The following is a 24604-nucleotide window of genomic DNA, read 5'->3' as shown; positions in this document are numbered from 1 at the left end:
TCCCAAAAGTAATTTTTCTTACTTCACGTGCTGTCATACTCGCCAAGTTAGCTATGCATTGTTTTTCATGCAGTTTTAATACTACGTGTTTCCCAAAGAAGTTAAGCTACTTGAAAATGTGGCTCATGCTCTTGTATTTGTCTGCATTCTTAGTACAAATTTGTGCTTTTGAATCTCCGGTTATTGTTGTGTCATTTTAGCAGTTAATCTGAGGACCTCTTACTATGCAAATAAGTCTCAAGTTATAACAGGTACGGGTTAATTTTGAAGAATCATATTAAATAATCTTAAATTACTGTACATAATTTTATTTATGTTCTAGTCCTGTTCACCACCAGACTTACCAGAACCTAAGACAGTTTTCTTAAAAGAACAGGCAACATGCATTAAGCTTCACTGGCACTGCTGCTGGCAAACAAGCCTCTTCTGCAAGCCATGGTTAAATTCCCATGGATAGATTCATCCATAACAAGAACGTAATAAACCCCATAACATCCTAGTGAATTTATCTGTTCTAAGTCAGATGAAAAACTGCCTTTCTTCTCCCTACAATTCAGTAACCATCTCTCATACTGTACCAGGCAACTCAATCTGAACAAAAGCAGCTTCTTTTAAAAACAAAGCTGCATATTCTCATCATGTTTTAGCAAAAGTTATGTCCCAAAGCCCCTAGTACTTTACTGATGTAAGTTCTGACTGCAGTAAAAATGTATAAATAAATATTTAATGGATATATTTTAAATTTTCAATGCAAATAACATTCTACACTAAGCTTCAAGTCTTCCATAGCTGAGCTGGTCTGCAACCAACCTTGACAATACTACTTTGCCAGCAGGTTCACTACAAAGCCTTGAAGACCAAATGACCAAAACACAAACCTGAGATAGACATAAAATTCTAAACGACCACATTAAAATATTAACCAAAAAAGTTGATTTGACTCATTATACTATGAAGAGAGCTCTATATTTCAAAACCTAATACATGAAACCTGGGGTTGAAAACCCTGTCTGTCCGTTTATTTCTGTAATTCTTTTACTTCTCTTTTCACTGTAGTCCAGTCATATTAACAACTTCTTGTTACTGCAGGAAAGAAGTTTCATATTTATGTCAGTCATTAGGTAAGAAAACAGTTGTCTAAACTAGAAAATTACTCTGATCATGGAACTATTGGTACCTTAATTATGCACTCTTACAGAAGATACTATTTTCATGTGAACCCCATGTTCTTAATTCTTAACCAGTACAAATTTTGACTTTTCAAATCAAATACATTGCATAGCATCTACAAGTAACTCTTGACTAACAGTACATGTAAAAGCCAAGTCAAATAAGTGAGAACACACATGAAGTTGTACATATTTTAATTACAGACCTCTGAATAAACATTAATACTCTTTATAAAAAAAAAAAAACCTGCAGGAAATTCCAGGCAGCTTAACTGCTAGTATTTGCAAGCTTCTCTTGAAACAATAGGGCTGTGCACTCCCTCTATAAAAATGAACTTGGATACTAATAACAAAGTCAGTATAAATTGATTTAAACAGACATGTGTTCCAGTGGGGTTACTTTGCTGCTGTCGCTTTCTGTGGAAAAAAATTAAAATTACTTATTTCTAAACACTGGTCCAGCTTCTGTACTGACAACTTTAATTTTCTTCTTAAAATACAGTTTTGTAAGTTAAAAAGCTCCAAGTCTTTACTGTTAGAACTAGTGCTTTTCAACAGCTACAGTATTTTCAAACAAAAGCCATTAAGAGGCAGCGTGACTTCTAGGAATTCTTAGAACAACCAGAAATAGTTGAAACTAGTCCCTGGATTATGTGTGCCGAAAGGTTTGCTGCAGTTTTAAGCAGTAACTGTGATACTTTCTATTAAGGAATAATGCAAAATAAGAAATATCAGTTAACAAAAAAAGTATAATCATAATCTTATTAAGGAGGTTTCAACTACCTGTGACTGAGTTCTTGGAAACAACTGTTGTTCTATTGAAAAAATCTGAAGTTTCTGCGTACAGTTGTTAGTGTTTTCAAAACCTGAGATCGTGATCTGTATTCTTAAGCTTCAAGTTGCCAAGACGTTCTAGTCCAAGCTGACTTAGTTCTAAGCACAATAATTATTCTTGTCTTTTTTGGGGGGGCACATGTTTACTCACACCAATGATGTGTATTACCAGCATATGAACTAGACCTGAACTTGGACTTGAAATTTTTAAGTATCGTACATTTGGGCTCAATGTGAGGTATTTGCAAAGGGGCTTATAAAACTTTTAGACATTTGTAAAATCTCATGGCCACTGAAACAAATCTATAGCTGGGTTACTTTTGCAGTATTTGTGAAAAACAATATAAGTTGGGTTTGCTGCCACCTTTCTTGTGCTAGCATTTAACACTACATAAAATAATGAAATAACTGTAACAATAGAAAAACTTATGTTAACGTTATCTGAATATATGCTCAGTGCTGTTGAGTTTCTTATTGTCTTGATCTGATACCACAGCAGTGTGTGAATGACTGAATGGATCAACACAGGAAGAAGTGTGATTTACTCAGAATGAACTCGATCTGCTATATGAACTACTCATTTTTAGAGAGCCTCAATGCAATAAATATTCTGTGAAGAGATAACAGTTTCGTCCATTTGGTGCTATTAAGGAACAAAAGTAAATACTAAAAAAAAACCAACCTGAGTTTTACCATGCCTCTCTCTTTTCCCCATCCCCCTCCTTCTCTTCAAGTTATGAAAGCAGTTTCTAGCCTAGGTGATGGGTGTAATAATGGGAAAGCATTTGAAAACCATCGTTCTGACTGTCTCTCACACAAGACCTAGGTAGGTGACCTTACGTACCCTCTTTAATGCTAGTAAGTAGCTTTGCTAAAGTATATTAGGTTGTCTAATAAATATCTAAAACAACTAAGCTAGCTGTAATGACCTGTCTGGATGACGGTCATCCCTATCCTGTATGAATGAAGCAAAACTACTAAAATTCAGAGATACCGCACAAAACATCCAGTGAGACAGCCCTCAAAAGACTTTGGGTAAGAACCATACTATGAAATGAAGCTATTTGATGTAACAGACCAATAAAGACTTAAGGATTTAAAAAAAGCAAGCACTGAAAAATTGAGGTGGGCTACCAATAATCAGCTAGCAGAATAACATTTGGTGTTTAACGTAATTAAACCGATCCAGAAACTTGAGATAGGATGAAGGAAAGAATATTAGGTTTAAACAGGTTCCTGTGGAAACCACCACCATTCCCGAATTAAAAGAACTGATTCTACTCCATAAATTAGTTACATAAATATATGTTACTTATCCAAAAGTCCCATGAAGTTCCTGCAAAATGGCCAAAAAAGGCCATAAGAAATCAGCTGCAATTGAGTGGTGGTTTTATTTTTAGGTATGATTACAAAATATAGACTGAATCTTCCCTAACAGTCTGAACAGGGCTTTCAAAGTTTAGATTATGGCAAAACAAATTAACACACTAGTAATAAAGTAGTAAGTAAAGGACTATTACATCAAAAATTCCTAGGAAAGAATGCAGTGAACCTTCAGATTGGCTGCTTTTGCTCATTGTAGGTATAATACTATTGTTAATGTTGATTAACTACATTAGAAAAGATCTACTTGAAAAATTTTTTTTTTAATACTACAGATTTTTTTTCCTTTCCCACACTTTCACATTTCTGAAATACAAGAGATTCTTGTTATTCTGCTAGCAGAAACACATTTTCCATCAAGGTAATTTTTTTCTTGCACTGGTCTGGTCTCTTTGCCTAATCCATTAGCCTATTGCATCAATTAGTTACAATTCTGATTAAGATTGCACAGTGTGCAACACCTTATTTTGTAAATTACTAGAGCCAGAAAAGCTATGTAACACCAACAAATTGCTTAAAGTGAAAGACACAATAAAGCTATTGCAAGAACATTATCATCATCATCAATAATAATAATCACCACTACTATTTTTTTTTTTTTTTAATCACAACCTGGGAACATTATCTTCCCAACTGAGCTTCCTTGTCAGATTTTCCTTGCCTGCTCATTCTTCTTTGGAAGGACATTCTGGATTCACTTGCCATTTTGGGATGTCACAATTTCCAGTAATAAATCTTGGAGAATTTCACAGAGTTCACCCTTTTCTCAGGATTGATTGGCATTTGCTCTCCTTGAATGTTTTGATTCTCCATCTTCAAGCTGGTAGTATTTTCTGTAACTTTACTAACAGAGGAATCCAGCAATGTGATGTAAGAATTTACAAACTGTACTTTGGAGGTCTCTTTACCTGACCTACAAATATGGGGAACCAGTATAGGGTCTTGCAGAATACAGTGGCTGACTCATTCGCGTGGAGCTCCTCCTAAAAAATTTACAGCAGTCTCTGTTGCTTACATCCATGTTTGTCTTGTCTTTGCTTGCATAATGCTGAAGGTACATTAAGCTAATTTGATCCTTGAAAAATTTTTAAAGGATGGCAGCCAACATCAAGGAGATTACATTTTTTCTAGATTTTATCAATAAAACAGAATATGAAGAATTCATATTCAGTGACAATGTACGTCTGCCCAAACATATTGGCCTTAAAATACTTTATCTAGAACCTACTGCCCTCTGTCCCCTTCTTGATATATCTCATAACTTACTAATCAGGTTTGTTGTTAGTAGTAGTAGTAGTAAATGTAATGTACTAGCACACAGTAAGGATAGGAAATACATTATTAACAGATTTTACAGGATTCCTGTGAAGCCATTAGACTATTTATAACAGCTACACACTCAGAAGAGGAGGAATGAGTTAGCACATTTTGATCAAGGATCTCAGTCACCACTTCCCATAACTTTAGGAACTCTTTTATCCACCTAATCAACCTAACTCTGGAATGTAAAGGGAAGATGAGCAACTCTAACATGATAGTTTAGAGCAGAAAGCAAACAGTGTCATATGGATGAAAATTACAGGGAAAATCTACAGGAGCATCAACTAAACAATGTCCTGAACAAGACTGCTATCTCATCCCTTCAAAAGTATAATCTATGATGTTTACAACAAGGAGGGGGAAAAAAAGGCTAATTGCACCAGCCATGTAGAAGCAATATTTAAATCAAGAAAAAAATTGCAAACTATGGTTAGCAACAACATCTAAGCAGCAGTAACAGTCACAAAACAAAAAGAATGAGAGACGCACTCACAATTCAAGCGACATGGTATAGTCCAAAACCTTCAGCATGTTTTCAGACAAGTTCACCTTTGCTGGTGGAATTTGTTGATATACATATTTGAGGTAGCTGTTGTTCTGGAGTAGCTGATGGAGCCATCAAAGATTTGTTAAATGATTCATTTGGCTTGTTGTCGTGCTTTTTCCTGCTCTGTTTTCTGCTTTCAGTTTTCCTTATTATGTTTGGACACAGATGATTTTGAACCCTTGGACCCCACAGCCCATAAAGCTGAAAGAGCTAGTTCTGCATACTTTTAATATTTTTTCTTTACATCACTAGATTTCCTCAAACTAGTTTGTTTTTTCCTCTTAGTTTGTGTACAAATTAATATTTGACCCAGATGTTGGTGGCATGGCACAGCACAGTTCTTAGGAACCTTACTACATCACTTGTCTTTTGACTTCCAGTCAGGATTTCTTGATAACTTCTGTTTCCTCATGCTTGGCTTGTAAAAAGACACATTTTGGGCAATTTGCTGGAAAGGAGAGCCACAGCCTTGAATAACAGCATCACAAGTGTTTAAAATGGAAGATTTTACTGTTTCAGATACTTCTTCTTGCTCTTTTATCATGAGACTTTAACAATTTCAAAAACTTATTGACTGCTATTTCTTTTTTTGCCCTTTCTTTTTTCAGAAGTGGTTGTTTGGTTTTTCTTGTGTGTTTTTGTGGGTTTTGGGGTGGGGTTTTTGTTTGTGTTTTTTTCCCCCCAGGTACATTAAACTTTGTTTTTCACTGTGTAGGTTAATTACTACATCTATCAGTGGATGTGGGAATTTATCCACAAGATCTTGCTGGGTTTTTTTTCTTGCCTCTGTATCATTATGTGTTTGAGGCCTGTCTGTATCCATCCAAAAAGCCATGCTCTCTTCCATTCTACTGAGTAAAGTACAGGAAATCAGTACAGGAAACTGCCTTAGCTAGGGGAGACTCTACAGCTTATTAAGTCTGAAGGAAAGATTACATAAATTTAAGACAAATAGTTTTGTTTATGTGTAGGAACATATGGGAACTTTTTCTTTTTGACTGGGTTTACCTGTTTCGATTTCAGCTACTACACAGGCATGCATTGGCTGCCACTGCCAAGTAAGGGGAGTGGAACAGGCAGAGGAATACAGCTCTGTTCCCACTCATGTCTTTTCATTCCCAGGTGAGGCACGGATGGAAACTAGTCTACTAAACAGGCGGGCCGCGCCGCCTCCTCCACGGTAAGCCTGACATGGCGGTCCCGCCACCGCCCCCCAACTGCCAGTACGGGCTGCGCGCGCCCCCTGCCGGTGCGGCGCGAGGGGGCGGCGGGCAATGGCTCCGGGCTGAGGTGGAAGCGGGGGCACGAAATAGGCATGATCGGTATGTAAAGGGAGCGGGAAGGGTACGACGACACACCACCTGTTCCCGATCAGGGTAAAAAAACATCCCCAAAAGCCCTTGTCCGACCAGCGGCAGCCGGCTGGTTTCATGCACCGGGAAATGGGCCTCGCCCAGCTGGAAGCTCTCCTCCCTGCCCTCCGTGAGGAGAGCGAGCGCAGCCGCGTAGGTCCACAGAGCATTAGTAACACCCAGGAAAAAAAGAGACTTTATCTAAGTGTATTGACTTACAGACCAATCTCAAGCGCAGCTGCACTGAGGAATACAACAGTATCTTCCACACCACTATGAGGAAAAAGGAAGAGAAAGGAAAGGCTTAGCAATAAAGACACACCTGATTATTTACTCTATTCTCCCAAAGCCTTCAGTAATTTAAATGAATTCTGCTGCAAATACTCAAATTAATAATTCTGACCTAACCATTACCCTCCTGAAGTTTGCCTTAGCAATACAAAAAAAAACCCAAAACCACTTACTTTTCAAATTAAAAGACACTTACTTTTCAAATTAATGCCACCTGGCTTCATGTAGAGAAAGCCAAGTTGAGAGAATAACACTGAAAAGCACAAACAACTGGAATTAAACCTAATTTTAAATGACTGCCTTTTAAGAAGCAAAGTAAGTACAATTTAGCTTAGAAGGGACTCTGGAGGCCCATCTGGTCCAACCCTTGCTCAGGCTGCACAGGGCTCTGTCCACCCAAGTCCGGAGCAGCCCCAGGGATGGAGCTCCCACAGTCCCTCTGGGCCCCACATCCCAAATTGTGTCAAAACTCCTGTGGCAGCTAACAGTTTTCCTGATGCTGCCTGCAACTGTTTCTGCTCATCCTGTCACTGCGCAGCTTGAAAAGAATCTGACTCTCCTCTTGTTTGTAACCACACATTAAGTGGTTAAAGGCAGCAATCAGATTGCCCACTTAATATTCTTTTTAGGATAAATAAACCCCATTAGCTGATTAAATACACTTCACTTGCTAGCTTTCAGGACTCTACAGTACCATTTCTGATTGCACAAATGACCAGTAGAGCAGCAGAAATCTGACTGAGAGAAAGCAAAGCCACTATTTACAACACTACCACAACTAAAGAAAAAATGTTCTCCCATAGTCACCTGGTTCAGAGCTTGTATATTATACATAATAAACAGACTAATCATTTGGAAACAGGACAAACCAGTACAATAATTTCTAACTAGTTTAGAGTAGTTGTTTAATTGTTCCATATATGTAAACCCAAGAAATTGGCACTAACATCTTTGTAATTTTCTCATTAACACAAAAATACTGCATTAAAAGCAATGGTATGGAAACACACAAAGGCATTTCAGTTAAGGCTTCTACAGATATTGCATGTTCTGTAATCAAACATCTATTTTGTAAACTTGTTCTAAAACTTTCCCAGTAACTAAACAAAAAAAGCTCAGATCAACTCATATTACATTGTGAGGCTTAATGGAATGAAAAGTACTTTGTAAAATAGATAATTAACCATCAAATTGTTTATTAAGTGTGATTTCAAATGGCAGACCTCAAACCTCATGAATTCAAGTACGTAAACACTTAGACGCTCCCAAAAATATAGACTGGAAAGGCAAGTCTGGTTTGAAATACTGATCCCATGAAGTTCATTAACTTAACTTCTGCTCAACCATCTGAACAAACTACTGTATTTGACAGTGAGAACAAATCTGACTATGGCTAGCATCACTATGTCCAACGGATACTTGGAAGGCCAGTTCCTAGTAATAGTATCAGCAACCAAGCAATGATGTTACTCAAGATTTTCCTGTACTGATCTGATGCCTTAGCACTGTTGTGCCTGAGCTCCATACTTGATGGGCAACATTATACTTTGTAGCATTTTAAGATGAGAGAAATGTCAAACAGCAAAGAGAAGCCATTATTAATCTCATCTTCAGGAGCTCAACAATTCTATAAATCAAACGCACCGCATCTGGAGAAAGTGTGGTGGCAACTCACATGGGAACACTACATAGTGCCTCATCCCCCATCTCCTACAGTCAAATTAAGACAAGAACCTCTGTACAATGGAGTGCCAGCCGTAACTTAGCTCTACAGTGCAAAAAAGCATACACAAGAACCATTACAATTTATAGAAAAGGTTATCAGCTCCTTCCCACAACAAAGTGAATGCCCTAGACCACAGCCAACAGCTGTGGAAAGTCTTCCAATTCTGGTAGAACTTTTTTTTGCCCTCCAAGATTACCACAACATTAAAAAAATGTCATGAACACTTAATTTTTGAATTACTTAAACTTGTGGAATAAGCATAACAGAATTTAAGTCCTCAACAGGGTGGCAGCAGCCCTAGTTATTCATGATCCCATCCTTGTTTTAAAGCAACTCAGGCAACAGCAGAGAAAGTTACTATCTCTTTAACATCCATCCCACTTTAAGTCGTATTTCCCTACCAGAAAGTACAGTAAGCCTCCAGTGAACTTTCTTTGACAACCGCACAACTGTCACAGCCACACTTAGACACACACATTTAAAAAAAAAAGATGCAAAATCAATACATAGTAAATATCATACACAAATAGTTTTGGGGCTTTAGTTGACACTTCCTTGAGAAATGGATTTCAAACTAGCTCTTGTCTATATCTGCTAAGGAGACTGTTTCACCCTGCAAGACATCTGTATTTATGCACATCTGGAATGCTTTCATTTTGCTACTTTAATATAATAGCAAAAGAATGTTGGTTTTATAATCCAAAAACACTAGTACTACTACATCACTATGTAGCAGGTGGGTTGCTATAGGGTTTTTGCTTTGCTTTAGTAAGCATTTTCTTTTAATTTTTGGATGAGGTTTCCCATTCCATCCTAACACGAAACAACAAGAATCCTTTTGGGAGAAATCATTCTTCATCAACATAGGCAGAAGTAGGAACATTTTTAACATCTGTGAAGCCCAGGTTTCTTTAGAAAGAGCAGTGAATAACACTACTGCTCTTGCTGTAAAAGATAAGAAGTCAGAACACTATTCCTGCAAATGACGTTGTAATAGTTATGCATCCTGACTGTCGAGAAATTACAGGACATACATATGTCCTGTTGGCAACCCAAAAACACCCTGCTTGATTAAAAGATATATTTAGGTATTCATTAGCTGACCAAACTGTTGCAACATTAAAACTTCTCTTTCTTGTATCTACATTAACTTGAAAGAACTTGTTATCATCAAGATCTTTGTCAAGAGTAAATGAAGATGAAGAGAAATAAAGTGTGTTCTTTTAAGGAATTATCAAACAAAATCCCTGACAATCCAATTCCTTATTCTAGCAAATACTTTTTAGACAACTAAACCCAGATTATTTTACACTTGCTAACTGTGTCATTTTTATGTTTGCTAACTCTGTTTTGTTATCATCTTCCTTAGACTGCTTTCTTCATAAGATTAGTTTTCATCTCTAGAGAATATTTAGGCAAATCAGGTAAGCCAACTGCCATCAACATCAGTAACAAAAGCAGGTTGTTCTACAGCAGTCAAAAAAGCACTGAATAGCTGATCTTCTCCATCCATCTCGTTTATTTGGCTATATAGGTAGCAATGTTTGCAAAACCACCTTGACTTTATGCACTAATCTACTTTGTAAAATAAAAAGCGAAAGTATAAAAGTGCTCAATCACATTTGGAAAGTGTAGCATACATAAAAAGATCAAAATAAAATATATACAATACAAAAATACTTTTTTTTTCCTTAAGAAAGTTATAATACATGGCTATAATACACAACATGTTGAGCCATCAGTCACAGCTACAATATTTGCAGATGATTGTTCCATTCTATGGCTGGACTCTGGGTATGATATCTCCCTGGGCAAATTCCTCAATTTCAGCATGAAACATCAGTTCTAAAAGAGAAAGAAAAGAATTACTTATCTTCTAAAAGGTCCACTTGAATATTATTTCCTTATTCCTGAAAAGTGCTCCAGCATTTCCCCAAGCCTCCTGCTTTTCATAGTATCAACATTGTATCAACAACTTGGCAACATCAAGGACCACCACTGTCCTGAGAAAACTATTGTTGTCCTCCAAAACTAACAGAATTAGCGATGATGCTAGAAGCTGATCAGATGCAGTATCATCCTGCATTCAACCTGGACACTCAAACAGAAATCTGAAAGTACATTGAGGGGTCTAGTGGAAAGTGACCCTGCCCATGGCAGAGGCATTGGAACTAGATGATCTTTCAGGACCCTTCCAACCCAAACCATTCTGTGATTCTGTGATTGTTAAAGTTTTGAGAGTGTCAGACTCAGGAAGGAAGATTTCTGTTTACAGTCCCTTCCCTTAATTTATGGATATATCTGCTCTATGTATCACAGCATAAGAGAGCAACACTGGAACCTGGGATAGAAAGAATCATGGGTGATACTGTTCATAGCTAGCCGTCACCATGGCTGCTCAGGCACGGGAGACAGCCTAAGGTCAGCAGTGAAGTGCTCCTTGCAGAGAAATTTGGCTAGGCACACTAAGCAGCTGATAAGGTAGCCCTTGTGGAGCTTTAGGCTGCTTCTTGTATCAGAGTTCTCTTATGTATCTATACTGCATTCTTAACATAGGTGTACTTTCAGTCTTGTTAACAGCACATTCAGCATATAGACCAGGCTCTGTTTGCCAACAACTTGTCAACACAGTGAAGTTACACAATCTGTACACGCAACAATGTGGTTTATCCACTCAAGTTTGATGTTCACAGAGTTTTGCTACCTCATCCTTAGTAGACTAAACTTTCTCTAATATTAGGGATAAGTCCTAACAGAATCCCTCTTTTGAAATTTCTGAAGCAGGTTTTCTAATCTTAGTAGGCACATGTAAATATCAGAAAAGCTCATCAAAACCCAAGTTAAATCCCGCCACTGGCTTCCCTGAATAAGTCTTTATTATTTTAAAAATGTCTTTTAAATGCAATTTAAGCATCTATTATGCATTTTACTTTCAAAGATTGTAAAGGCTGCCACCTAATTTTTTTTAACTCATTGAGTTATTAGAAATAAGCAGAGTAAGCGGGGCCAGCTGAAACAGAGAAATCTGTACATTAAAATTCTAAAGGAATCTGAAGAAGCATGTTGAATCTTCTTCAGTCTCCCAAACACAAATCTGTGCTTTGATTCACGATGCTCTTTGGATACCTGTTGACTTGTAAGTTGAAACTTATGATTTTTATGTACAGCATAGCTTTAAGCCACAGGCTGCATGCACGTGATAGGAAAGCTGCGTTATGATACACCTTCTGGATCCCAGTTGGAACAACAAAAGGAAGAAGGACTCATCTCTAGCAAAGCTTCTTCTAAGAAAAGAGTATGACTTGCTTGCCCCCTCCTCCAGCCTGGACCAATGCAAGCAGTCCTTGTTTGAAATCCTGTTCTGAAATCTGACTTTTCAAAGGTTGGGGTTATCAAAACTACTGCAGTGTTCTATTGAAAATAATACTGAACTGCAAATGCATTCAACATTTGCAAAAGGAACATTAATAACATTAGGGAAATTTTCTAAAACACAAACAGAATAAATATAATTCAAATGTTCGAAATGCTGTTAAAATAAAAATTTTTCCCTTCAATGAAGAAAAGACACATGCTGTCTTATGTTTCAAAATTCATGTTGCTTCAACCAGGAGAAACAAGGCTTTTCTTTCCTTTTTAAATGACAATTTTTTATTTACAAGGCCAAACACAGAAACCAGCATCCTAAGAAGCACTTGCTTTGGAAAGTTCCTAGGAGATGCTTGTTTTTCCTTAGCCACAACATTTCTCAGGAGTGGTCTTCAACACTGAATGCATAGCACAGCAGATAAAAGCCTGAACAAACAACACCTTGCCTATTAACGTTTCCTACCTTCACTGTGGTCTAGCTCTGGTCGATAAGACAAGAAGATCCAACTTGCCCCAACTAGAATAGACATTACCAGATTCACCACAATCCATGGCTGAACAATTTCTTCCTCTGTACCTGCCGTCCTGGGAAAAATCACATCAACCAATCAGTCAGGGGTTCATTGGTACATACAGGTTGCAATAATAATTTCAACAGATAATCATAAAAACAAGCTTGCTAAGCAAGATGTGAACACAGAACTACTTGTACCATTCTGATGGGCTTGGTAAAGAGAGCGGCTACCAAAGACAGTGACTCAGCTAAGAAATTCCATTATCTCATACAGAATGCCCACCTGTAGATTTCAAGAGCAAATTCCTTTTCTTGGCCAAGAGACAGAATATAAAAATTGAAATGCATAGTCAAATTTTAATGTGGTGAAAGACCCTGCACAATGTACCCAGTCAATCTTATTTTTAAGCACTTCCTCATGAGGCAGCAACGCAAGCGAAAATCAAGTCAGTAAAGTCTGTGTACAGATGCTGTGCAGTAGATGAGATAGGGCTTTAAGAAGGTTATGATTTAAGTTAGCTGACACTTTTCTTACTGCTGTAACAGCAGCAGGCTACAGTTTTTTTACTAGAATCTAGGCTTTTTAATAACCAACTCAACAAACATTTATAGAAGCCCTAAAAAAGAGAAAAATATCTAACTGCCCAAACCAGGAAATTTTCATGTAAATGCTTTTGTTCTACAAAGATTCAGGACAAGCTCAGACAAAGGCAGGTTGAGTAATTAAATCCTTCATTAATACTTTCTTATGTATGCTGTATAACCTTTTCAATCCACCAGTTTGACTAAGGTTCCTAAGTGCGGTATGTTATCATTTACAGAAGTGATTTCTTAAGTTTCCTACCAGATGCTGCCATTTTCCGAAGGTGGTGTGTAGAGATTTATTCTGTCACATGTCATCTGCTGGCTTAAGGATAATATAAGGGCAGCAAAGTACACTGGAAGAAATGGAATTAACAATGTCAGATATAAACTCCCAAAATGCTGTCTCATCATGACGTGATAATTATCACTACTTTTTCTCTCCTTTCACTCCACTACCTCCAATGTATCGTTTAATGTCTCCTTTAATTCAGTCTCTCTTCTTCAACATTCCCCTGACCCATCAAAATCCGGTTTCTGCACTTTTGCAGTGGATCAGCTACATCAAAGGTGGCATCTTGTGATTCTGGTTTTTGCTAGGTCTGTGTTCTGTATTCAGAAGTGGGAAAAGAATTATCTCACTAATAGCCCCCTAATGCTACTATTGCAAATGCTTTACAAAACACGTAGCAAAGTGTTCATAGCCTTTGAATAGTATTTTCAACTACTTAGCAAGTCACTTGCTGCAAAGCAGAAAATAACCAGGGAGGAAGATTTCACTGAAAATAGTATGTAGGGTTTCTCCATGTACTGTCTTTTCTGGACAACTTCCTATCTGCTTCAGAATACTTACAGAAAGAGGCTACTGCTGCTGGGTCTAAGGTAAGAAAGCCCCTCAGTGCAACTGATGCTTTCGCCAAATCAATCCTGATTACAAAAACAAGAGTCATTAACACAGCCCAAGAAGATAATTTTGTTCCTTTAACAGTATTCTATTGTTCTTTTACTTTTTCTGCCTCTTTTTACCTTTTTCTGCCTCTGTTACAGCACCTTAATACACAACTACATTCCACACACAGGTAGTGATCCTCGTTATGCCAAATCCAAGAAAGATTGAAACTAACAAGGATGTTCCATGGGGTCTGCAGCTTTCATGCTGCAGATCCTTCTGGAATGGGGAGAATGTGGGCAAATCTGTCCCCTCGCTAATCCTTACCATCCATTTCAGTGTCCACACCACTGAGTTATGCTAATGGAAGTGCTCACATAGCTTACACTGGTACAGGAGCAATTAAGAATAACTTGAGCGTCCTACCTGCCACCAGTCAATGAAAAAAAAAGAAGTCACAATTTCTTCCAAAGAACAGACCTCTCCCCTGGCTTACCATGCTTCCGTGGAAACTACCTGTTACTGAAAGAAACAACTATGAATCTACTCTGTTTATGGCCTTTTTTGCTCTTCTTTCTGTCCATTTTTCACACTCTTCTGCTGTAATTAATAGAGAAGCCCTAGCTAAGTCAGGAAAACTGTTTATGCAGTCATGTTGCAAATCTGACTGGGGAATGGAGCCACATGAAAAGTAACCTGATAGAAACATTAGCTGTTCTCCACCATCCCTCTCCCCCCAGAAAAACAACAGATCAGATCTCCCATCTGGTTCACCTCATGATCACACAAACAGCGCCAGCACATTGAAGCAAGGCTGTAGGCAATGGACAGAAATGAGTAACAAAGGTCTGAATGCACAAGTACACCCTCTATCTGTATAGCCAGCCATGCGTAAAATCATTCTTTTAAGTATATCATATCAAATCATCAACAGCAGATCAAAATGTGCCAGAGGAAGGAGAAAGGGACATATTGCATACAAATTATCTACACCTTTCAAATACAAACATATTTTACCTGTCAAAGGCTGAGACTGTACTGATAGACAGCAACAAATAGAACAAACTTTGAGCTGGGTATGCTAGTGTTTTATACTGCTGGAGCAGGTTAGAAACCATGGAAAGTTGATTTCCTGCCAAAATGTAGATAACAATGATGTTCCATACAGCATACCCAGCAAGGAAGCCATGGGTAAAGAGTCCAATCACCCTAAATGGAGAAAAGGACACCGAACAAGTTTAACATGAATTAGTGAAGATCTACAGATAGAAAAGGCCTGTGACCTTTCCAAGACCACTGCCCCTGACACTTAACACAACGCTCTTAAACTTGTCCCTCCAGTCAGTCTTTTCATCATCTTCCTTGCTAAGAACAAGCTGAAAAGGAGGCACAAGATTCCAGATAGCACACACCAAAGAAGATGGCTGTCATCTTCCCATTCTGTATCACGTGACCACGTATTAAAAAAAAGTAAAAATTTCTTTGCTATTGTGTCCAAGCTTATGCCCCAGTCCGATATCACTCCTCTCTCTTTTTCACCAACTAGGATTTTTCTGTGAGAATTATCTGTATTCAGGTATTTTCATTCTGGTCATATTACAACTGATGAGTGAATCTCATTTTGCAACATATTTTTTCTGTAGGTCTCTAGCTTTTTTGATATCAGTGTAACCAAAGTGATGACATTAATCAACCAGGGATATTATGGGAACATGGGGTGTACAAATCAGTGTATCTGTTGATCTGTATTTTAGTCCCTAGGTAATCATTAATGTGAACAAAACGATAGACAACGTGCTTCTGTCAGAAAAGGGTGACAAAATGTGGTTTTGTGTAGTGGACTGAGAAAACTGGCCAGGACTGCCAAGATGAAGAGCCAAGTAGGTAAAAGGTAATTCTGGCAGGGGGAGATCATGACCACTGACTCATGGACCACCAACCCAAGTAATACCACCTACTCAAAAGAGAACAATGAGAAAGGACAACTGAGCCTGCGCAGTAATTTACATATAGAGTGAGCAAGTTTATACCAATCACTAAAAAGAATAATATTGAATATGGATGGATAAAATGAATGCGTATATTTTTGATCTATAAATCATATGGGAAGGGTGTGTAAGGTATGCACATTAGGAGAAGCGATCCCCTGTGCATCCGGCGCCATGTATAAAGAATGCCTGCTCTTTAATACTAAATTGGTGTTAAAGAGTTGTTTCTGATTTTACCACGTTTTTCGGTAACATCAGGGCAACCTCTTGCTATTAAGATTTTGTCTGAATCTTTGCAATATGACTTCTTTTTTTAAGTTACATTTCACATATGATGCCTATACTAGAAATAGATATTCTTGACAACAAATACCAAAAGCTAAAGGACTGAGAAACTTTATACCTGTTGCATCCTGAACCACCATTTATTAGGAATATCCAAAAGAAATAAAGCTACATGACAATGATAAAGCAAAGGTGCTAACTTTAAGGGAGAAGAAAAAACCCAACCCTAATTTCTGCTTATTTACACTAAAAAGTTTATCTTTCACCTGAAACTTCGGTGCACTGAGAGGGCGACATCTCTCGTAGTCCACGAAGGCTTCACATCCATAAGGACATTGATATTTTCAGTGGTTTTAATCAATTCTGCACGGTCAGCTGCCTGAAAACGCCCTGAAAGGATGAGGAAATTAGTTTGAGAGATTATTGTTACCTTCCATCATCATTTCTACATTAGTAATTATTAGTGTGAAAAAGCCGTAAGCATCAAAAGTTCCATTGGAAAATTTTTTCTCCACACTTCCTTCGCTTTGTCAGGCCACATTCATATCAGGATGTCTCTGCTGCTGTGATGCACCAGGCTATGGATTTAAGAATGTGCAAAGCACTTTGGGTAATTACTCAGTATTCCCTGGTTAAAAAAAATAAAAATTAAAAAAAAAAACCAACACACCCCACCCCCCAAAACTCCGAAAACTCAGTTAGGTACTACCAAACAGCCTTTTTCATCCACACCGCAGAATTCAAAAATTCAACCAAACGTGCCAGCACGGCAACACTAACATTCATGACTGAAAAATCATAATGTACATTTATTTCCAAATAATTTTTGTACTGGAAAACTTCTTTTTCTTTAATTCTTCGCAATAGTGCAGTACTTGGCTTTTAAAAGCAATATTGCTTCCTTTAGTTGCAAGAATGTCCTTACATTACTTAAATCACAAGATGTACTTACGATTTTTTTCAACAAACACTTTGCTAACAGGCTGGCTAATTCCAGTGGGAGCAGCAAACACAGGCTGCTGATCTGGGCTCTTTCTGTGCTCATCTTCAATGATGTCCTCCTCCTCCACTTCCAGCTCATTGGCACAGTGCGTTTCGGCTGGCCGAGGTTTCCTGTCCGCACAGAACATACAACGGGGCAGAGAAAGAACAAGAAGTGAAATGTAAAAGCTGAAGGCTCCTGTGAATATTTAACATATCTAACTTGACCGGTAAGAACCAATCACGCTACTGGCCTGTACGATATTACCTGCATTTATAATTATAAGGACTACAGTTCTCATGTTGTTAGTTAACTAAAACAATAAAGCTAATCCTTGATTTTGGGGTCTCTCTATTTAAATTCCTTCTTGTGTCAAAACAATAAGGTAGGAAGAAAATAATATCAAGAGATTAACAATTAGAAAAAATATGCAAACTAAATACAAGGCCAAGAAAGTGGATGCTTTTGGTAGAAAGGTGACTAAAATGATTTAAAGGCATAGTTCTTGGAGAAAAGGCAAATTAAAAGGATGAGAGAGAAGTTTCTCATAATATTAAGAAAAAGATAATGGGAATGAAAGAAAGCAGTTACACATTCTAGTTTTCTCATGCACATGACTGAAGTATTAGGCTTATGTAAATGTATTCAGAACTGTAATGCATCTAGGTACGCATAAAACAAACAAGTGAAGAAAGCTACATCTTAACCCTGGAAAGAACTGCACACATACTATTTATTGCACAGGCTGAGTGGTATTAGAGGCTTCAAGTTTTTACACCTTTGTAATGTGACAATGTAAAACGCTACTCAGCCACATTCACGATCACAGTTATTCCGAATTCTAAGCTATGCTAGTTTTGTCTCACTTTGTTCTTCTTCTCTGTTTGCGGATCACTGCTTCTTCAGCTTCAGGAACATCCATGCCATTTCCATTCTGAAATAAGGGTGCAACATTGTGCTGGGTAAAAGAGGTCTCAGAATCTGAAGATTTAAAATAAACCAAGTGAAAGTTTCACAGCTTTCATTAAAATAGTTATTATATTAAAACAGTGGCAAAAAAGTGATGCTCTTCTGAGCTTTGAGTGATACAAAGGATCTAATTTTTCACTTCCAAAACTGTATTGCCATCATTTGCATGAGGGTTCGTACCCTATGGGATCTGAAACCAGAAACTGAAACTCTAAGCTACCATTCATTCGCAGATTACTTTCAGCTGTTTTAAGTACAAAAGCACATGATTTGAAATGTTTTAATGCCAAAATACAAGTTGGCCAATCATATTTCTGTGAAACCAAGTTTTATTCAGTGCTCTTTCCAGCCTAGAACTATTTCACATACCGGTTGGTATTTTCTTCTTCTTGCGTTTCCTCTGAGGAGGGACGTCATGAGGTTCAGGAGTTAGGGGCTCACTGCTTTCAGACTGCCGACGAACAGCTGCTTGGACGATGCCATCTGAAAAGCAGATGAAAAGATCCAGCAACCTTAATTCAAAGCTGCTGAGAAACGAGCAAGAAAAAGCTGCCGTTTGCTACGTTGTGCAGAATGTCTGTATTTGCCCAGCTTACAGCTGAGATTAAAACATATTGGCTAGAAAATACGAGTTGGGAAACAAATGTGATAAGTAAGAGCATACAAGGTGATAACTAACAACCCTCCTTCCACCCTGACAACTTCATGCCCAGAAGGAAATTTAAGTATCCAAGAAGCAGCGCAATTCTCATTTGGGCATACAACAGAGGACTGACTGAAAGGAATCCACCACAGGAAAGAACTGTACCTCTATATTTTTCCTTTCTACATACAAAGATTACAATGCAATGGACAAGAAAAATTAACAGTTCATTAACAAGTTGATTCACACAAATACATGCGAAGGCAAAATAGTGTAATATCAAAGGGAAATTTAAATGCTAAACAAACACCACAATAAAGGAGGAGCAGAATAAAACAACACTGAAGGATGTTTACTCCAGTCCGAGGGGTGAATTACACTTTGGAAGAACTGCGTTTCCATGAGAAGTTAACATGAATTCATCAAATGTTCTAGCAGCAGTAGCATCAATTTGTGTGATTACAAGTACAAAGACAAAACTATTTCTCCATTTTAGAGACTATTTCTCAATTTTAGAGCTTTTTATAGCTCTTTCAAGTACTGAAGTTTTTATGACAACAACTGAATCTGTCTTTGTTTTTGCTTCAAGCACAGGTTTTACCACCTTTTTTAGAAAGGTTTTCTGTGCTAAAATGCAAAATTAACTAGTGAAGTAATGCCAAAGCCCAGGTGTACTTTACATCGTCATTCAACTCACTACAAACAACAGTGAACAAAATTTGATCCTTGGGAAACTCTGCTAGCAACAGCTCTGCTTGTTGCATTTAAAGGTGTTTCCATGAGCCCTCAGTTGTACATTCTTTTAAGCAAACAAAGGAGGTTTACTCATCAAAGCACCATACAGCAACCAGATTCTGTCAACACATTCTGCTTTATCAAAATAGACCAGACTTGTAAACTTGCTTAAAACAATATGTTTGTTCTGCAGATCCACTTCTTGTAAAAATACAAAGCTCTGGTGTTGGTCATATTTTAGGCTCTTAACTCTTTGATGGTTATGAATTTATTAACTTGTGACTTTATTTGGCCAAGGACTGAAATCGAGCCAATTTGTTCAATATTTTATCTTAGCTCATTCAAAAATTCAAACACTTAATACATTCAACATAACAATGAGCAACAGTATCAAGACATGATGTATTAGCAGTGCTGGGAATGCATCTAGGGAGAAAGAGCAAAGGATGGAACAAGTTACTTTCATTAGCATTACAGACTTGTTCTAAAATGTCACCACTTTGGGAAAAAGACTGCAGTTTTTCAGTACAAAATTGATTGCAATAAATTAGATGAGAACACTATTCAAAAATAGAGTACAAGACTGAAAACTGTGTATCTACAGTGCAGGTCTCACCCAGGATTACAAACACAGTTACCAGTCTTGGCAGGATCTTACCTAACGGAGTCTTTCCTTTGGGCTTCCTTTTTTTGGGACGACTGAGTGGAATTTCATCTGCAGAACATAAAACAGAAGTATAGGTGCACAGCATGGAGAAACCTCCAACTCCCTTTTTTAACAGCCAGTCTTGCTAGTTAAGAAAGGGATTCCTTTTTACAAGTGAAGACATCCTCCACCTTTTACAGATAAGATTACAATTCACCAATTCACACAAGCAGGTGGAGTACAGAAGATGGCAGGAAAACAAGATAGGAAATCTGTCTTAAGTGCAACAGAGGCTAAATGTGCACATGCACGCGTGTTAAGTGAAAAACTGAAATACTCTGAATAATGCTCTGAAGAATAAACTTGCTTAGAGCACAGTGACAATGGCCCTATTTACATTGATTCGACATGGAAATAGCAAACAGTAAAGAGAACAAAGAAAAACAACTGACAGCTCTAGCAATAACAGTGCAGGTATCCATTCAGTTTAAATAATCAACCTGCATTTACAAAAAGCACAAGGCCCTATCTATAAAGAGAAAATGAAGTGACACCAAAAGGAACTACCAATGTTTGTAATTCTCTTCAATGCCAGAATAACTCACCTTGGTTTCCACTTCACATTTAAGGAGAAAAGGTGTTGAAGAGCAATATAAAAGGAACAAAGATGAGAAGAAAGTTAGTTTTGAATCACTTACAATTCACAACAGTGAAATTCACACTGCTGCTTTTGTGATTGATTTCCTTTTCCCCATTCCTGATTCTCTTTATCAGCAGTTTTCTACAACAGGGTTAAGGGTACGAAGCAATTGTCAAGACTCAATACTTTGTTAGTGACTGCACAGTTTCTTGATTGGCTAGCTGTGGATCAGATTAAAAGCTTTAATCACCTGGCTAATTAAAACGTGTCTTACTGCCTGATATGTAACAAACCAATGGAAGTTATGAAACATCTGAGCACATACATTACTAAAAACCCATTACCATTATGTCATCAATCTCAAATGTCACATTTGCTTCTAGATACTTTGAAGGAATTCTGATGTACAATGTCATAAAAACTAATTGCCTTTCCTTCCACACTGCTCACTAGGGCACTGAAAAAAGTGCCCAAATTTCACCCTATATTACGTCAAACTGGTGTACACCTATGCTCTTACTCAAGAATATCTAGTCTAATTTCAGAAATTCCTGTTCTGAAGGATTTGGGATTCAAATGCACTAAAGAACAGGAAACAAACAATGAGGGAAGGAAGAAGAGATTGAAAACAGGGACACCCATAAAACTAAAGTAAATGTAGCTATTTGTCTAAAACTTTTTAAAGGGTTTATTTCTCAGACTATTAAAACTGAGGTAATGTAGTAAAATTTCTTGGCCTCTGTAAAACTTTAAAATGCTTTGCATTCCTGGTAAGGGGTTCTGGGACAATAAATTACCAAGAAAAGCAAATATATTTAAAGCTGTTCTGACTACTCTGATGTTTATGAAACATATTTCTCTTAATTTCATTACTTTTAAGAACGCTGCAGTACAGAACCATGATCAATTCCATGGAACAAATGGATCTTACCTTGGCACTGGAGGGAGGGCACGAGGTGGGCACTGAAAGACAAGACAGGGACAAAAGTCAACTTCTGTAAGTCTGAAACCACCTCTTTTCTGAGCACCTGTTAAACCCCTTCACAGAAACAGCTATTTCCAGGTATGGTCAGAACATGCTAAGTATGTCTTGCTTCATATGCCTCTTAAATAGCGAGAGGCTCCTGATGGAAATGTTACATAAAAGTGCTCATCACAACACAGGATGATATGCTTTTGCCAGAGTTCTGACAGGCACTGCATTAGGGACATATACCTAACAGCTGTGTGCAAGGCCCAGCTTGGTTTAAACTTCACTTGAATAATTTTGACTTTTTATATAAGGTACTGCTTTCCTTGGAAAGCTTATCAGTCATTCTATTTAAATATCAAAATACTGCAATAATTTATGCATTCAATATACACGCACAGTATATAGCGTGAGCTGAGTATTGTCTGTTAATGAAGTTGTAAACTCAGAACAATATTAAGTAAAGGCAATAAAAATAAGCTTATGAAAAATACTTTAAAATATGATAAAACATTAATTTTCATATAATCTTGAAAATATTTACCATCAGATCAAACACAACTAAAATCTAAAAGTAAGTATCTCCCATTAACAATCTGAAGCTGAGCTCTTGTACTTTTTCTTGTCTAGAAAAAGGAAGGCAGTTTACGTTCAGATTTTGTATTATATCATTATATTGAAAGAGTATACAAGAATAAGTATTTCCCACTCTCCAAAAATTCAGTTGATATGAGAAATAAGAAAGGCTGTAAGACTGGTAAGGCTCAAAGATCCACAAACTTACCACTTGTTTCTTTCCCATATCATTTGAAGCTGTTCCCTGAAAGAGGCACTGTGAACAGTTCTCCACTCCCTCACACTGAACCTCAGCTAATTCCGAACTAAAAATAGGCTTCTAGCAGCCAGGATTAGCTGGATGTGAACCTTCCTGCCCCTGGGTTAGGGCCCAGTACTACTCCAGTTTGCAATAATGGCAGTTTGTTCCATGGCAGCAAACGTTACTTGCACTGAAAAAACTGTAACTCCATATGCTGGCACAGGCTCCAGCGAGCAAGTCGTACTCAGTTTGGTTTACCCAAAACAAATGAGAGACCTTGTGCAAGGAAGGGTTTCCAGGATTAGGCCTCCAATCTCGCACCTGGATTTTGGCCATGCTGAAGGCTGACAGCAGGTGCCATTTACACAGGTAGAAAACAGCACACCCTGAGCAGCATCCAGCAAACTGGTCAGGACTGGTCACACCATAGAGGTGCACCATGAGGTAGGGAAAATATTGATAAAGGTCAGTGCTCATTGCTTTTATTGGTTCCTACATTCCTGTAGCAGTAATTATTAAATGTTTAGGATAGTTTTATTTTTAAAAAGTACAATCTTTAAAAAAGCCTTTAAAATGAGGAAAAAAACCCCGCTTTTATATGGCATTCACTGCCTGTGCAGTAGTACATCTGTGTTCTGCAGTACCTCCCTATTTTGTTACCTTCTACGAAACAACTGAAAAGCAAATTAATTTCTATATCGTTTACTCCTTGCACAAAGGAAATGGCATGCAAGCAGGCAGTGGTGAATACTCATCTGTCCCACCTGTATGAAAGTCCCCAACTCTGCCACGCAAATACGAGCTCTGCTCTATTAGTTTCCAGTTTCTCAGAGTCTGAAGGAGCAGCTCACTCCAAACTCCACAGAAAGGGGGAGCTTGGGCACATGCTTCCATGGACATTTCACTTCCGAGTGCTGATATAGCCACAGAGCCCCTGAAGCCGAGAGACTCCCACAAATGAGGCAGCCGCTACCTCAGTGAAACCGTGTTCATGCATGTGAGCCAGGACACAGGACGGTGGGATGCACCTGGGAACGCTCACGCAGGGGGAGAAAAAACCGAACTTCCCAACCACCTGGGAGCCCATTCAGGGATGCAGAGCAGGAAGTGCTTCGCTTGTAAGAGCGGCTTGTATGAAAGGGCAGCAGGCAGACGTATTCGCTGCCCTAGCGCGGTGAGCCAGGCTGCCGCTGCCGGACCTGGGAGGCGGTACCGAAGAGGCAGCTAGGCACAAGCTCGAAGGCTTAGAAACGCTTAACTAGTCTTTACAGAGTTAGAGCTTTGCATACTTTTTTTTTTTTTTGAGAGAGAGATATATGGATTAAAACATGAAAACAATGAGGAACTACTTGCGCCCCCAGCAAAAGATGAACCGAAGCGCGCCACCCCGCGGCCGCCTGCACCCCACCGCCCGCGGGCGGCGGTATCGGCGGCAGGGCGGCCCGCTCCCGCGTCGCGCTTCAGCTCCGTCCCCCAGCAGCAGCAGCTGCCGCCGCTGACAGCCCCGGTGCAGCTCTCCAGCAACAGTGCCGAGGGCGGACCGAGCTCTCGCAGCCGGGTTGCAGTCCCGCGGGGCCGCCGCCGCCCCGCCCCGCGCCCGAGGCGCCCCCACCCGCCCAGCAGCGCAGCGCAGCGCAGCTCCCTCACCCCGCCGGGGCCCGCCCGCGGCTCCGCCATGCCGCTCCCGCCGCCGCCGGTCTCCCGGGCGCCGCGGGGAGGAGCCAGCGCTTGCTTCCGCCCCGCGCCGAGGCTGCTCCCCCCAGCGCCGGGCAGGGCCGGCCTCCCGCCGCCCACCCGCGGTCGTGGCTGCCTCAGCAGGGCCAGCCCGTCCCGGCGGGCGGTGCGGGGCCGGCTGCTGCCGCGGGCGGGGATCCGCCCCCCTCGGCTGCGGGCGAGCGCTGTCGGATGCACATTAGGGGGAAAATGGGGTTTCTCGAGCCTCCTGTGGCTTGT

At 39.0% G+C, this 24604-nt stretch overlaps 1 protein-coding gene across 2 annotated transcripts; it reads right to left on the bottom strand.

Annotated features, from left to right (window-relative positions):
- Positions 1 to 6783: 6783 nt before the first annotated feature.
- Positions 6784 to 24482, bottom strand: TMEM237 (transmembrane protein 237). 2 transcript variants are annotated; one of them, XM_064451879.1, is made up of 14 exons: positions 24299 to 24482; positions 22973 to 23066; positions 21796 to 21827; positions 20830 to 20840; positions 20237 to 20293; positions 18570 to 18683; positions 18098 to 18212; positions 17202 to 17362; positions 16516 to 16639; positions 14994 to 15185; positions 13941 to 14014; positions 13350 to 13443; positions 12455 to 12576; positions 6784 to 10467 (listed from the first exon to the last, which is right to left on the bottom strand). In XM_064451879.1, exons 2-14 carry the CDS (start codon positions 22985 to 22987, stop codon positions 10400 to 10402), a joined length of 1179 nt encoding a protein of 392 aa, XP_064307949.1. In that variant the 5' UTR covers positions 22988 to 23066; positions 24299 to 24482; the 3' UTR covers positions 6784 to 10399. The 2 variants fall into 2 exon arrangements, with proteins under 2 accessions (XP_064307949.1, XP_064307948.1); XM_064451878.1 differs by lacking the exon at positions 22973 to 23066.
- Positions 24483 to 24604: the final 122 nt, after the last annotated feature.

The sequence above is a fragment of the Phalacrocorax carbo genome, chromosome 5 (genome assembly GCF_963921805.1).
Source record: "Phalacrocorax carbo chromosome 5, bPhaCar2.1, whole genome shotgun sequence".
Classification (NCBI taxonomy): Eukaryota; Metazoa; Chordata; class Aves; order Suliformes; family Phalacrocoracidae; genus Phalacrocorax; species Phalacrocorax carbo.
This window is presented reverse-complemented; position numbering and strand designations above follow the sequence as displayed.